The 16,583-nt window shown below is 35.9% G+C and overlaps 1 protein-coding gene and 1 long non-coding RNA gene across 8 annotated transcripts in view; one reads left to right on the forward strand and one right to left on the reverse strand.

Moving 5' to 3' along the window:
- THSD7A (thrombospondin type 1 domain containing 7A) overlaps positions 1-12,765 on the forward strand; it is a 266,504-nt gene extending 253,739 nt beyond the window's left edge. For all 7 annotated transcript variants that reach the window (XM_086855894.1, XM_086855865.1, XM_086855880.1 and 4 more), the window contains 5 exons: positions 74-169; positions 3,163-3,245; positions 3,583-3,793; positions 7,126-7,213; positions 8,870-12,765. In XM_086855894.1, coding sequence (XP_086712020.1) covers positions 74-169; positions 3,163-3,245; positions 3,583-3,793; positions 7,126-7,213; positions 8,870-8,954 — 563 coding nt within the window. In that variant the 3' untranslated portion in view covers positions 8,955-12,765. The remainder of the gene's footprint in view (positions 1-73; positions 170-3,162; positions 3,246-3,582; positions 3,794-7,125; positions 7,214-8,869) is intronic.
- LOC147655881 (uncharacterized) lies at positions 5,288-6,399 on the reverse strand. The gene is made up of 2 exons (XR_015277737.1): positions 6,321-6,399; positions 5,288-5,538 (listed from the first exon to the last, which is right to left on the reverse strand). It is a non-coding gene; the product is annotated as an uncharacterized LOC147655881 (long non-coding RNA).
- Positions 12,766-16,583: the final 3,818 nt, after the last annotated feature.

Genomic DNA, 16,583 nt, shown 5'->3' on the forward strand with positions numbered 1-16,583 from the left:
AGTGTGTCTGCTGCCTGCAGGAGTCTGAAACCTTGTCACCAAATCCCTTGAAATGTGAATGTTCTCTGTGCAGATGGCCAGTGCTACGAGTACAAGTGGATGGCTAGCCCATGGAAGGGATCTTCTCGGACTGTGTGGTGCCAAAGGTCAGATGGTTTAAACGTCACAGGTAAATACCCCTTCTATATACACAAAAAAAGCCTGGAAAACAGGTGGATAATGTGTTCTCCCAACAAGTGGAAAAAAAGAAATATTAAAAAGGATCTGCTAAAAACACTTCCTGGGGTATGAATGAAAATCATCATCTTTTTGCATATTAAAATGTGCTTTCTTTTCTAGAATCACACAGCATGTAATGCTAAAAGTAAATATAAATACTATCTTCTGTAATGGACATGAAATGTTTTACATTATATATGTTTGTGTTTTACCATAGGCATCTTTATTCTTCTAAATGTAGGGTTTCAAATTTCAGGCCTTTCAACAAATAAAATGTTTATTTCAGTGCCTATGCAAAGAGAAGGTTGCAGACCTTGATAATATCATCCATATATGATATATAAAGTTACAAAATATAAAATTTTAATAAATGTGCTAATAATATGAGTTTATTTCCTTACTTCAATGCCATAAATCTGTATCAAGATACATAATGGACTGCGATGGGATGTCATGACTTTTTGTGCAAGCCAAAGCACAAAAAACATGAATTAGGAAGGACTGAGATCTCAGAAGAAAATCTTTATATGAATCTATTTATATGGATTTATATATTGGCAATAGAGATTCATTTAATCTAAGAGTTATGCATTTATTTAAATAATTTTTGTGTCAGACCAAGTGATAGTAAAAGAATCTCAGAGACTGTAAACATATCCTGAATGCCAGCTGCTGTCAGGTCAGTCACAGCAGGGGAGCTGTTCTTTATGTATTGCCACCACAATATTTCTTGATGATGGAGTCTACCACTACTGTCTGTGGTGATAGTAGAAATAAAGTATTTGTATTATTTTTACAAGGTGAAATAATAGCTCATAATCTCTTGCAAATCTTACCTTGTGATGTAGGACTATTAAAACACATCTTGTTTACAAGAAATGCAACAGGGCATTATTTATGCACCTTGATTGCTTCCTGCTTAGCTAAGATGTTTCTATGGTAAGTAAAACTCTAAGTAAGAATTCTTATTGAGATTAATATAGGATATTATCTATGAAAGGCCCTATAGGATTTGAAGTAAATAGCATGTTGGAGATTATGACTCTGAGATATTAAAATCAGAATATATTCATAAATCACAGTCAGTCACATGAAAATAATATTTTCTTCTGATGTGACTGAATACAGCCTCATGATAAATTCTAGGAAAGACAAATGTATGACTATGTATTATTGGCAGATTTTTCAAAATGTGACCTCCAAGGCAGACAAACCTCAGACCTATATTGTATCACTTTTTTTTCAAAGCTTGTTTGTATGTGGTTTTAAAGCTGTGGTAACATTCTGATTTGAAAGGAAATCTAATGGGATATTCCAGAACATGCAATCACTGTTCTCCATGCAACACAAAACTATATTTTTCATATGTTTCTGTTAAATGCAAAGCTATAGTTTTCATGGGTTTTATGATAGTTTTAAAATGCAGCATTTAAATATAATATTCTATTATAGTAATATATAATGTAGAGGGAACTTCTCTACATTATATACAGTAGTGAACTAGATTTTAATTTACATTTGTGTATTTCTGAAAGTGTTTTGTATAAACTATATACAGTATTTATGAGCTCATAGATGGGATAGACACACATAGATGATTGATTTGAATTGAGATTACGTATCTTGATTCGGAAGCAACCCATATCTCTGATTACTATGTCTTGTTATCCTTATTTCTGCACATTTGGCTCTAACATAGTGTACTTTAATTGGGACATTATTAAATAGTTATTGTGAGTTCTGTTGGTGTTTTAAGGTCTTTTTCTATTTGCTTACTTGCATAATATCATTGTGCTGAATAGTTCTTTTTTACTTGAAGGTGTTATTTCCCATGGGCGATGAGGCAACTCTTTCCTTCTGCTTCCTTGGATGACTGATATTTTATTACATAGATTCCCACAGGCATGTGATTTGTATGCTAGGATGTATGATTTTCTTTTCTGGGGGTGGGGAAAACTTATGGCAACCAGCAGGGTTTTCTTTGTTCTTCACCAGCCATCCTGTTAACACTTGGATCTACATAACCTCAACTAACTGCATCTGCTACGGTTGTGACCAACTTCAGCTATCAGGATTTCATCATCATATCACACCAGTATAAAAATGGTGTTAATTTGGGGGATGCATGATAAGTTGTCCTGTAGCATATGAATTTTAAACAATGTGATGCATATCCCTCTTCTATAAGCTAAAAGGAAGCACAGGTAAATTCAAACTAATTCTAAATGTATTTTAAAGTCATTCTGGCTGAAATGATAGTGAAAGCCTGATTGTGTGTATTGGTCCATAACAATAACTGCACTATATATAAAGCTGTAGAAACAAAAACTAGGTCTGTATAAAAAGAGAAAAGACTGAAACACACAATATCATCAGTAACATTGAGTACATACTTTACTGATAAATCTGCTTTCTTTTCATAAAATCTCAGACTAACATGAAGCCTTGATTCATAGAGGCATGTGTAAAAGTTACCCAGTAGCAGCAGAGAACAGGTATCCTTTCATAAACAGGATGAGTAACTTTTTTTCAGTTCAACAGGATAAGATAAAAATAAAAAAGATGCTTTTATTTCTATTGTGGCCACAGTTTTAATATGTAAGTCATAAGAAGGGCCCTAGATAATCACATCTGTTCCCTTGAGTACAGAAAAGCCTTTAAATTCGCTTTTTAGGCAATCCACCAAAGGAAAAAAAGGAGAAAACAAAAGGCTCCATTGCCAAATATTAGTTATCCAAAATGCACATGAAGTTAAATACATTTGCTGTATCCTTACACTACATATAAGAAAATACTTGATTCCAATTATCCTTCACCTTGGAATAAAAAAAGGATCTTTACATTCAAATTAGCAGCAAGCTTGTGATCCATGATATACTGCAGCAAGTAATTTCATCAGTGGTGAGGTATTGCCATGTGAAAATATGATTTTCTGTCCTACAGGGGGCTGTTTAGTGATGCGCCAACCAGATGCTGACAGGTCATGTAACCCACCGTGCAGCCAACCCCACGCTTACTGCAGTGAGGTATGTGCTACTGCATCGGAGCATAGAACACCCCCATGAGGGCTTCCCACACATCCCTTGATTACAAAGATTGTGCCAACAAAAAGTATTTTCAGAGGTTTTACTAGTCACAGATTTTGTTAAAACTCGCCTCACACAATTTTCTACTTTTCAATTAAATGTTAAATAATCTCTGTTGATATCGTATGAATTTGCATGAAAATATTTGAGGAGGTACTCTCCAGGCTAGCACTCGTCAAAAGAGTCTTCTCTTCCAGTCATCCATGTTGTTATGCTTTGTAGCTCACAGAAAACCTTGTTTTTCTGCTACACATTGTAAAACACTTGTTCCCTACAGACTAGAGCATGCAGTTGTGAAGACGGATACACTGAAGTGATGTCCTCTGATGGCACACTCGAACAGTGCACTCTCATCCCGGTGGTGGTGATCCCCACCATGGAGGACAAAAAGGGAGATGTGAAAACCAGTCGAGCTGTGAACCCTACCCAGCCTCCCAGTAACCAGTCAGGACGAGGAAGGACCTGGTTTCTACAGCCTTTTGGGCCAGGTGAAGTCATGCAATGAGCAGCTCTTAGTGCTAAGTACTGCTGCAGGGTCTGGCATTTATATTTTTGTACGCCTAGGAAGACCAGAAAAACCCTTGACTGTTCTGTTAAGAAGGCAGGCATGTACTCACTGAAAACAAAGGAAGATCCATAAGTAAACACCTAGCCCTCTCACTACTCCATTAATATATTTAGTGAAATTTTATTTTGGTTTCCTTTTAGCCATTCTAAAATTCACAGGAGCTGTTTGAAATGCCACTGTAGAAGGGAGTTTGCTGCAAAGGTGCAAGCCAGTATATTAAATTATGGTGTCTTAACCACTAATTCTGTTGACTGAGGAATGAAAAGATAGCACTAAAGACTGCAAAGAATAAAGGCTTAAAATTTGCAGCCATAGCATAGATTGTAGGAAAATAATTGGTATAGGTATGCTAATGCTTTTCTCACATATCCATATTTAAACTAATTCATGTTAGTCAAATGCTAACCAGATTATTGATATTTAGCATAGGCCTGCTCTAAGTCTCCATGAGCAGTATTTGCTTTTATGATGGACCATGTTCTTCTGAGCTGAGCAAAGATTTATATGCAAGAGTGGCATAAGAGAGTTACTTCATGAAAAAATATTTCATAAAGTCCATCATGTAATCAGCAAATATTTTCTAGTGCTACTAAATATTTAGAGTAAAAAAAAAATTAATTGATAAAATAATTCCACATAAAGATAAAATTGTCCAAAATATTATTAATATAGAAGAGAGCAATTTGTTATCATCTTAAATGTCTCTTAAGTCACATAAGACTACATATACTAACACACTTGTGTCTTAGGGTGGTCATTTATTTATAAAGGGTTTTTTGATGTTTTTAATTGCAGAATTGAAAGCACTATCTTTACATGCATAATCCATAAGATGTTTCAAGTTGAGAATTGTTTTTATAAAAACATTTCTAATAAGCAGATTAAATAATGTTTGGATTAGAAATTAGAAATACTTATGATAGATCCCATTAGTCTTGCTACTATTTACTATTATTTGTACTTTTATATTACATTTGATACCTGCAATAAAATGATCTTTACTTCAAGTACTTTAATCAACAATAAAAAATAGAAAATTAAACTTTTCTGGTCCTCTTTTAAAAAACAGCATCTTACCAAATATGTTATGATTTACTCATTTTAGCTAACCCCTCCTGAAAATGGCAGAGGGTGTGTTGTAGGACGCAGTTTGATAGCAACAAGCAGATATCAGACAGTCACCCTTCAACAGTTTAGGAATATGGATGTTCACGTGAGCTCAGAGAGGGTTTTGGAGCAAGGTATGTTTGAGACACTTCAAGGTACTTTGAGATTAAATTTTATGTAATTCGAGTTGGGAAGGAGGCATAGCTCAGTTCAGATAATCTCAAACATACTCAACAGAGCTAATACTTTACACGGTGAAGTTATGAGCAAGTGTGAGAGAAGTGAACATTTTCCAATTCAGATGAGATTTAGACTTGAGTGTTTTATTTCAGGATTGGATATCTATTGGAAAGGTTTGGGTTTACTCCAGCATGATTGTTCTTTTCCTCACAATTTCTAAGTCTAGATCTAAAATAGTTCTTTCATTGTCTTCCACAAGTTACATTGTAGATCCAGAAATGGAGATATTAAAACTGTCCTCTTCAGTTGCTTGGGCTGAGGTATTACCACAAAAAAATGAATCCAAGATGCCAATTCCTTTGCATACTTAGAAATAACCTGTCCAGAGGGAATTCAGAAAGCCTGAGTTAGATATCAGTAGTTGCATAATAGGAATGACCTCATTAACAGAGTTCCTTGCTTTGACAAAAACAAATAAATCTGTATACAAGGTATTGCCAGATTTTTTTCAAGATGTTACTATTTTCAAAGAAACCAACCTATTCAGTAGTACTAAAGTCTGAATTCTTCTCATTGGTATTACCATAGGATATGTCATGTCAAATCTACTGTTCCATTAATCTTTAACGGATCAGTTATTTCAGTTATGTCAGTTATTATCAGTTATAATGTTTCATTAAGTTGATTAAGGTAACGAAGATAAAATGTTCTGATATTGATTTGTCTTGAACAACTTGTTCACATGACAGCGACACTGCATTGCTACAGACCAGAAAGCCTGAGTGTAACTGCATGGCAATGGGGAGCACTGCTGTGTGACCAAGCAATCTTAGCCCAGCTTCTGTTAATGTTATTGTGGAAATAGAAACTGCATAGATGAGGCCTTTTGGTTCTGCAGAGCTAATGAGATGCACTAAGTGTTTGGTCAGAAAAATTTTAGCTGTATTTGCTTACATTGAAAATGCACGCCACTTCATGAAATAAAACCTGTACCACTTGAAAATTAAATAATTTATCTTTATAATGATGAACATTTTTTTATTGTCAAGAAGATGCAACAAGACTAACTAACCCCCTGGAAAACAATGTTTGCAAAAAGCCATTTAGAAATTTAAAAAATGGGTTGGATAAAAGTAGTAAGTCAAAAAGCATGCACTCACCTTTAGCTGTGACATGATCATTTGTGGTCAGAGCAAAACCCCACAGACAAAGCCACATAATTTTCCTTGTAGACATGGGCAAGAAGGACATCTGAGGCAAGAAGGAGAGTGGTATGCATGCCTAAACCTCCAGGGACATGATGTCCAAAATGCAAACTGCACAGGCTGCACCTGTAAAATACCTGATAAATACCATCCTTATTAACAGACAATTGCTCTATTTATGAGCATGCGTTGCCTTTTTTTGTGTATTTTTATTCTGTGAGGAGAAGTTATTTATAAAAACAAAACTTGCATTTGGTAGGGAAAGAAATTTTAAGATTTTACTACTTTATGCTGTAGTAAAAGTTGTGTATGTTCAGTTAAGGGATTGATAACATACAGCTTGCTAAGGACTTTTAAAAACATACAAGTAAATAGGAACAAGAATGAAAATAACAGGCAGGTTGCTTTACCAGAGCTAGAATAGAAAATGATCCTAAATGAGCCCCAGGCTGATGCAGTGCCCTGTGATCACACTGAGGGATTGCTCGCTACCAGAGGGCCCCAAAGCTGAGTTTCTGTGTCTCCCACCTGCTGCCTCTGCCCCAGATCTCAGCTCCATGTGAATGATCCTGACTTTCACTGAAAAGCAGAGCACAGAGTTGAGCATTGCTCAGTTATTTAACAATATTTACTCTGATTTAACTGTAATTGCTAGTGAAGACATTTATTTTGGATTATTAAAGTATTTCTATGCTGTATCAGAACTAATAATTCAACAAGACTAACTCAGACACTACTGACTAACATTCATTCCTTTTAGATGGGAGGCTGAAGACCTGGGTTTATGGTGTAGCTGCTGGTGCATTTGTTTTACTCATCTTTATTGTTTCTATGATCTATCTAGCCTGGTGAGTTCTTTAATTATTTATAAGAAAACAGTCCCCTCACAGACTGCAAAGGAAATGTTGACCTCTGCTGCTGTAGAACTGCAGGCACTTCTGTGAAGTGCAGTGTTTAATTTACTGTGTCCTTTTGTCCAGACTCAGGTTAGCAGATTCTGGTTGTACCCTAGATGATGGATCACCACATGCTCTTCTGAGGGTACAACAACTTACAGATGTGGGGTAGCTTAGTGTACAGTTCATTTTTGCTCAGTTTGTCTTGGTTGTTGTATACTGTGTCCAGAATAATTATATTGTGCCTGTATCAAAAAACGCTGAGAGAAATAGCAAGAAGGAAACCAGGCAAATAATATTTTATATTTGACAAGATATAGAGATACAGAAACAGAAGATATCTGAAAAAATTCTCATCTTTTTAGTACATGAAATAATACTTTTTTGAACAAGTCACCTTTGAGAATGGTGAAGTTTCTAGATCCTGTTTGGGATTTCTGATCCAGAGGATCAGCACAGGTGAAAGGTGAGGGAAGTGCAGTCATATACATCAGGCTCTTGGCTATACTGCATTAGTAGGCGTTTGGGGGGCTTCTGGCTATGTTTGCCATTCAGTAAACATTGCCCAAAACCTCACTTCTGTCTAGGTAATATTAAAATTTGGGCTTTTTTGGGGTTGGGTTGGGTTGGGTTGGGTTTGGGAGTGGGTTGTGGTTTTTTTGTTTTGTTTGTGGTGTTTTTTGTTTTGTTGTTGTAGTTTGTTGGTTGATTGGGGGTTTGTTTTCTGGGGTTTTTTTGTTGTTGTTAGTTGGTTGATTTCTGGTGGGGCAGGATGGAGTTTGAGGAAAACATTCAGAGCGTTCAGCAGCACTGCAGATTATTTGGGTTGGAATCTGTGGCTACTGCAAGTTATTGTAACAAAAGGTTTCGTATAAAATATTCAGATTTGAGCAGCCTAAGTGGCACAGCTGAAATAAGATTTTGGACAAGACTGAGGATGCACAGGCCAGATTTAAATAAATGCTTACATTACACTCTAAAGAAGATAAGTGCTGAAGCATGGATTCATTTTCCTTTGGCCTGGTAATTTTTTAAAACTATCAAATGGATTGGAAGTACTGCTAGATTAAAATCGAATTCAAGGCTAGACAAGGAATGTTACAGCAAACAACCATACCTCTGCTATTAATGACTGGTTTGATCATAACATCCAGAATTAATTGTAGTCATTCCAGCAAGTATAATGAGATTAAACCAACCAAAAGATGGATCTTTCCTGCAGAAACCCTCGGTGTGTCAAAGGTGGTTTAATATTTGAGTCACTTTTTTTAAAAGAACGTGATTGCAGCTTTGATACATGGCCAAATATTGCACGGCAGGCTCTGAATTCTTCTGAGAACTGAGTGATGTTACAAGAGTACCTGCCAAGGATTTCATCACGTCACATAAGCACCAAAACAGCTTGTTTCTGAACAACTGAGCTTTGAATTAGATATTGCTTTGGGTTGATAAAGTGATGATTAGTGATCCCTGTGAAAGTTTTAGGCTTATAGCTTTTATAAACAACTGAATGCATTATCAACATGCTCATCTTTCATTTAAGACTGAAATACATTTTTGTACGTTATTAGTTGCTTGTTCTATTTACAAATTATCTTATTGTTTCAGCAAAAAGCCAAAGAAGCCCCAGAGAAGACAGAACAACCGACTGAAACCTTTAACCTTGGCTTATGATGGAGATGCAGACATGTAAAATACAATTTCTCACGGTGACAAATGGAGTCTAAACTATAGGAATAAAATCAGAAGGTGTTCAAAGCCACACGGATTTTCTATGGAGTGGATTAAGTGTTTTGAATTTTTCTTTTTTGTACCTGCACCATAGATAAAGAAGGATGGATTTCATAATGCCTACAGATACTCAAGGTATTACTGCTTTACTTTAGACCATCAGCACCAAGAAATCAGGCAGAATCACATTAATAGACACTGAAGTTGGAGATCTGTGGTGTTGTCTCAGAACTGAGCACCACTTCTGCCTCCAGAATACTGTAGCTGACATAGTATTAACACTTGGAAGCCCCTGCATCATTAACCAAGTATAATCAGTACGCATGACGAGTTTGTACCAAGCTATCTATGACTCTTTGTATTCAAACATAACATATGTACTCAGTTGAATCCTATTATTCTATCAGATGATATATGTGATGAAGAGCATTTTAGCGCTTAGCACAATATTAACTTTTAACTGGGATTAACCCACTGAGCAAGTTCAACAGTTTGCCAGGTGATGATAACTTGTGTTAACCTGCATCTCAGAGGGCAAAATTCTTGCAAAATTCTGTCCTGTTACCACTCCAAATTATAAAGGCCTCATGTGTACATCCAGAAAGGAGGCATTCTCAGATTCACTATTTTCTAGTGATTGGTGTCTGGAAAAAAATACCTGCTGTATATGTTACAATACGTTTCTACTTTCTCTAACTCAAACTGTTGCCTGCATCTTTTTTGCTACATGTAAGGCAAATTTTTGCACTATATTAGTGCAGCATGATATGCACTTAACTAGAATTGCCATAGAAACTGCCTCTTTTCAGAAAAAAAAATAAAATAATGATGTATCTTGTGCAAGGAGTGTCAAGTAGACAGGTCTTGAATCCTGAAGAGAGTAGTGTTCAGTGTGGACTGTGACGGGATGGAATCAGCTACGACGTTTGCTGTACACACACCGTTCCTCATCACAGCAGCCATTTGTGCTCTACTCCATGGCAGTAATACAAGTGTCTAGTTTCTTGCCCCATCTACCTATACTGGTATAGATTGTCCTGCTGGTTTCTATTTGAAGGCTGTTTATGACTAGATTTTTTATATTTGTTAACTTTGTTAGAAAAAAAAGAAAAGAAAAAGAAAAGTGGTTGCCCTGTACTTCTGAGAGACATACTTCTTGTTTGGAAAGGTGTCCTGATTGTTCAGCTAAAATAAAATGGTTTTACTTTTCTTTTCTTCTGCTAATGAGAGCTTTTTCACTGCAACTGGCAGTGCAATACTCAGAGACATTTTGTCTTTTCTAATTAAGATAAATCAATTGACTCTTTTAATTATTATCAGCTAAACTCCTGAGTATACTGGCAAGTAATAATAATAGTTCTGCCATTTTAATATTCATGACTTTTAAAAAAAATCTGGCAGTATGAAAACTCACTCTTTACCTCTTCCATGCTTATGGATTGTCAGTGCTAGGCTTCCAGCATGAAGCTCATTGACTTGCCACTCATGTGACATGGCTGTTACGGATGTGATCCATGACCTGAGAAGGGTTATTCTCCTCAAATGGCCTCTGTGTGCAGCCAGAACATACAAGTGACTGTGCCACTACTAAGCAATACAAAACTTTATCAGGCAACCTCTCAAAAATAATTGTTTCATAAAGTTCAATTATTAGGTTCTCAGGTCTTTTTTATAACCTAAACCACTTCTGCCTACTCATCACTCTATTTACTCAAGAAGCACCAGTTTTTGCACACTGAATGAAACTAGCTTTGCAAACTTTGGCCCAGATCCACTGAAATCAATGACAAGACTCCCATGGACACCAATGGATAATATCTGTTCTTAAAAATACACACCTTTGCTCTATGTAGAATAATTCTTGAAACCAATGAGCATTTTGTGGATATTCAAGAGACATTATGGTCCTACTTTAACTTAGCTGCCATATTACCAGTGTGGTGTTACTGCATCAAGAAAATTACCTTCATCCCACTGTGTAGGTACTTCCCAAATGGGAGTGATGAGCAGAGGAACAACTGTAACCAACTTTGGTGCAGATTTAGTTTCTCATTTTATACCTTGATTGGGCTGCAGCTGATGAAATTTCATGCCCCCCTGCCACAGCAGTGGTTCATTCATATATGTGTTTCAGGACTGGAGTATTCAGTCTTCCGTCACTTTGTAAAGATACATTGCAAAAATACAAATCTTGATAATTTTAATTTTCAGCATTCTTGAGTAGAAAATAAGAAAAACCTGGTTGGTTCCTCTTTTGTCAGATGTACAAAACAAAACATGGAAAAATTATGAAGTATTAAACAACAATAACTACACATGAAGACAGATTTTAATAATGATTTCTGGTATTTTAAAAGTCTGATTCTGTGTCGTTGAATAGTTTTGGACCAAGAGGGCATTGAGGGAACAGGGTTTCTTTCATTGGCAATGAGTCATCTTTATTTATGACACTGGCTGGTCTTAGCAGGAACTGTTGCCTAGTTCTTGCCTTGAAGAATTTTATGTCCTAAATCTAAGTATTTAACAACTTGAAGTTAAAGGTATGACATCTCCTTTTTCTTACCATATGAAATGGATATACAAAGAGATAGGAGGGTTTTTTAAAGTATGTTTGGCCTTTGCAATCCATGCAAGTATTTTAGTATGTGTTACATTTTATATCTGATCAGTGAATATCTGGTGCACATCTGCATCATACTAGTGCTGCATTTAAAATCTAGAGTGCGTTTTTATTATTATTTTTTCTATGAGCAAAGTGCATGGAAATTTGAAGCCAGAATGGCTTCCCTCATTATCAAGGAAAAAAATACTAGGCTGTAAGGAGGGCTGAAATTTTATGTAAATCTAAATGTTGCAAAGGTGATTAAGCCCTCTAGCATTGAAACAGAAATAAAAAATATGTGAATTATCAATATAGAATGAAAAGCAATTTGCTTTAAAAATCAGAGTGCTTCTACAAACCCAGTGCCTAAAGCAGCCACTACTGTAGATTATTAGTTTGTGAAAGTAATGTTCCCAGTGATCAAAGAAACCATTCAGAAAATAGCAAAGTAGATATTTTCCTGTTGATGTGGTGGTTTATATTTTCCTTTATAAAACTGTAGTTTCTAGCTTACTGTGTCTGCTTTGAGTCCTGGAGCAGTTCCTTTTTGAAGCTTTGATGCTACTGCACAAGCCTGTTTATATTTGGTATAAAGCATCAATTTTGAAACCCCCTTCCTCCTGCCAAAATGTAATAAATTTTTTCTTCCAATCTTACAATTTGGAGACCAATTAAAAAACCCTATGTGTAAATCACTGTAAAATATACCTTGAATTAAATGGAGATCTGTCTTTTTACCTTTATGTAAATTGTTAAGAGTTAAGAGTTTATTTTGCCTAACTTAATTTACTTGAATATTTATTTTGTAGAATGAGGAGGCAGCTGTCTGAGGAATGTTTACCTTTTTTTTTTTTTTTTGGTTAATGTTAATTTGTAAATTGTGTAATGCATTTTTATTTTTTAAATTATGTATATTTCTTTTTTAATGCACAAAATGTTTATGTACAACTACTACTGCAAATTTGTGTATATTGTCACTAAGCTTTATTCAGTTAATACAGATGATGTGAAAATGTAACAAGTCTTACATTTTCATCTGGGTTATTTTTACATAACTGATGTATTGCTGACAATAAATATAAACACAAAATCATTTAACGTCTTTTTTTAATAAATGTAGTATACTATGCTGGGATAGAGTAACAATAAAAGCCAGATCCCTAAAATATAACCACCTTTTAAATAGTCTCTTCTTTTTTCCAAAAGGCATTAGCAAACATATTCTTGTTAAAAATTAGTCTTTCTATTTAAAAAGAAAAATACTTTCTGATGCTGTGGTAACAATCAAGTCTGTTGCTACAGTCCTAGTTGGTTTGGAAATTTAAAAAACATATTTAGTCAATTGATAAGTATCCAATGAATGAAAAAAATAAAAAAAAATTCTTCCTTGCCATTTTTATATCAGAAAAAAAAACCCTTCTGTAGAGGATAAGGGGTCAATCAAGATCTCACTAAGACATTTATTCACTTTAAGTGAAGCTGAATGTGTCACAGTCCCTGCACAAGATGAAAAAGAAGAAAAGAAATTATTTGGTACTTTTTCATAATTGCTCATATTCAATCTCTGTGCTCTCCAAAACTCAGTTTTTTTCATGTCCAGTTCTGATGTGTAATTTGCACACCATATCGTGGAGAGTTTGTCCTGTTTCAGTAATTATTAGCTCCCCAGTAACCTTTCCAAGCTAGCCCCTAAAAGATTTAAACACAATTTTGAGAGCACACAACTCTGATTTTTGAGGCACTTCAGGATTTTCACAAGTAACTCCTACCTACATTTTCTCCTGCTGGAAACCACAGTAAAACCACAGAAGCATGGGTCTTGAATTCCCACCTACAACCTAACAGAGGAACAGATGAATCTTTAGATCATTTAAATGTGTTTAATTCAGTACAGGCAAAAATTTTGTAACCCGTTAAAAAACATTCAAGAGCAGAATATTTAAATTCTCTTTTAAATTTAGAGAACTAGCTATGGTATACTAATGAAGACAATAGAATCTTCACATCCATTAAAGAAAATGTGGCAAGACTTTGGCAACTGTTTGCAAGACTTTTAGATTAATGGGAAAGGGTAGTCTTTATTTTAAAAAGAACCCCAAAACATTACAGGAGAATATGATTTTCTAGTACAAGTGTGATGAAAGGACATGAAATGAGAGGTACATCAAGAGACTTAGACAAGGTTTGTAAATGTTTTGCCTTCTAGTAATGTGAAAACCTGTAATATTGGAGAATCTAGAAAATCTAATCTAGAAACAGTAGTGATCTTGAGCAGCCATTCAGGATCTTCTTGGCATCACTCAGTTTAGTTACAGAAATTGTATTTCTAAATCTTCTGACTGGTCTTTTTGATACAGGAAAGCTGTCTGTCTACCCAAAAGCAGGTAATGACCAGGCAGATGAACAAATGTTTTGGGACAGGGGTGGGTTGGGTGTGTATGTGTGTGGTCTCTGCTTACCCATCATTTATTCTTTGGCAGAGGCTGAGGGTGTGTAATTTTGCTTACCTTCACTTGTCCCTGGCTGTGGAGGGCGTTTCCACCATGGGAACATTGTGGTGAAGCATCTCTACATCCTTTAGTAAACAGGCATCCTTTCCAAGTCCTGCTAAAACACAAAGGTTGGAAGGCTTACTTCAAGGCACACCTCAGATGAGTCTGGGCATGTGCCATTCCTCTTTCTGCTGCCAGGCAGCTCTGGGACAGGACTGAGTCCCATGGGAGCACAGCAGAGGCGGGCTGGCAGCTTGTTAACACCAACCTGTGGCTATACCCGCACGTGGCGGTGCAGGACGTTGACCCTTCCAGCCTGAAGCATAAGCCATTTCTGATAGTGATATTCTGACCTGCCTTGGCAAGTTGACGCTGTTGGATACTGCCTAATCCCTCTTGTCCTAGTCTGGTTAGGTCACAGCTCTGCAGGAAAGGGGTGGGTGGACAGCATGCTGACCTTGGCTCAGCCGCAGGCTCTGGCACTGAGGGAGGCAGCTGCACACAGCCTGCAGGGACAAGAGCTCAGAGGAGGTCTTGTCCCCCCAACCCCACAGCCCTCTTAAAGCTCTCCTGGGAGCCCTTTAGGCAAGGGAAAAGTTCTTTGATTTGTCACTGTTGTAAAGGTAAAACTTGGCCACGGGATCGTAACCCATGATCGTAGCTCTTGTTGTTTTCCGTTTTCAAAGAAATCTCATTTCAAACAGTTCAGTTACTGAACTTATTTAATTATCATTATGGGTTAATGTATCTAAAAATCTTTTTCTTTTCAGAGAAAATAAGATTTAGTACTTTTCCATCTATAGATGAGGGGTTAGAGGCTCCCATGTATGTTTTAATTTTTTGTGGAATTTATTCAGAACCTAGCCCTTAAATTTATTAGTATTATATTCTGAAATTGAAATTATAAAATTAATGAGGTTGTCTTTTATTTTCAAAATTACCCTTCAGAGTGTCATATAATTCTTAAAAATGGCAGAAAATTGTTTCTCAATCAGTTTTGTGTAGTTTACAAATAAAAAAAAGTTTCATCATAATTTCAATGTTGCATTTCAACACGTATTTTTTTCTTTCTCTGAATAACTATAATTAGAGAGAAAACCCTCTTTCTTACCTATACATGTCAAAATGTGACTTAATTTTCAGCTTCTTAACTCTCCCCAGTGCTGCTCCTTAAGATATCTATATGGAAATAGCAATATGATTTGAGCCTGTGACCAGAATTTAGTTAACAGTTGTGTGACTGGACACTCAGTTTGTTGATGGTCCAGTACTGACAGATTATTTTCAGTGCACTGCCTAATGAAGTCCTGCAAAACTCTCTCTCAAGTTGAACCCAAACTAATTTACACAACTTGTGTCATATAAAAACAAAGAAATTGTCATACAAGACAATGGGGTACCTATTGTGTACCTTGCTTTCAGACTCTAACTCAATTCCCTTAACAGCTTTCTTCCTGTGCCCCCATTGTGTCTTGGTGCTTGATACAAATGCCAGATTTCAGCCTTATATGGAACTTTTCTGATTTGCACTGAGTGCTATCATAGCCTTAATTCTCTTTTGATGTGTCTTCTCACTCTTCAGATCGCAGTGAGACAACAATAGTTGCCAGCTGACAGCTTACAAGTACATGAAGACACTCTGTCAAAAGTAAAAATATGCATATTAAAAATGTGAATTTTGAGGCTGAAGTAATTTTTCCTCTTTTCCTGAAACTAAAGGTGCAACTATGTATTTAGAAACCTTGAAGATACCTAATTCTACAACTTTTCATCATGCCATTCTGTTGTTGCTACCTTACTTTTTTTTTTCTATTGTCCCTTTTTTATACTCATTTTGTGTAAATTTTAACTGTGAAATCATAGTAAGGGCTCTCTCATTTGTGTGCACAATCATAGAAGGGAGAAGTCTCTCTTTGAAATCCTGACTGTGATATGACAATAAACAATCATTAACATAAGCTCAACTTCTCAGTATCCATTATTTTTCCGAGAATTCTGGGGTGTATATTAGTAAGAATTCTTGATGTAAATTAGTTTGGAAATGTTCTCAGGCTGTAACATCCCTAAAGAGTGAATCACCACAGGAATCAATCAAAATCCCTATCCATGAGCAGCTCCATGGCAGAAGGTTATTCACATTTCCTATTTTGGACTTTTATTTTAAACACACATGGATGTTCTGATTTTAGTTACTTATCTATAAGCTATACCAACAACTTAAAGTCATGGGTAGTACAGATGATCTTGAGGTATGTTTAAAATAGTTTCTAAGAGGTGTCTAGCGTCATCCGTGTGTTAACAGAGCTGTGTTCAGGTGGATATTCTGTATGCAAGGTCAGAAGTGACATCTTTATACATTTCTATCTCCATACATTTACCTTTCTATTTTGGATCTCATTTTCAGTTTTGATACTCCACAAAATGAAATTGTCATAATTTAACTTGATTTGTACTAAGATAATAGAGATTAAAACAACCCGTGTGCTCAGTACTGAGG

The sequence above is a fragment of the Cyanistes caeruleus genome, chromosome 1, assembly GCF_971803275.1.
Source record: "Cyanistes caeruleus chromosome 1, bCyaCae1.hap1.1, whole genome shotgun sequence".
Taxonomy (NCBI): Eukaryota; Metazoa; Chordata; class Aves; order Passeriformes; family Paridae; genus Cyanistes; species Cyanistes caeruleus.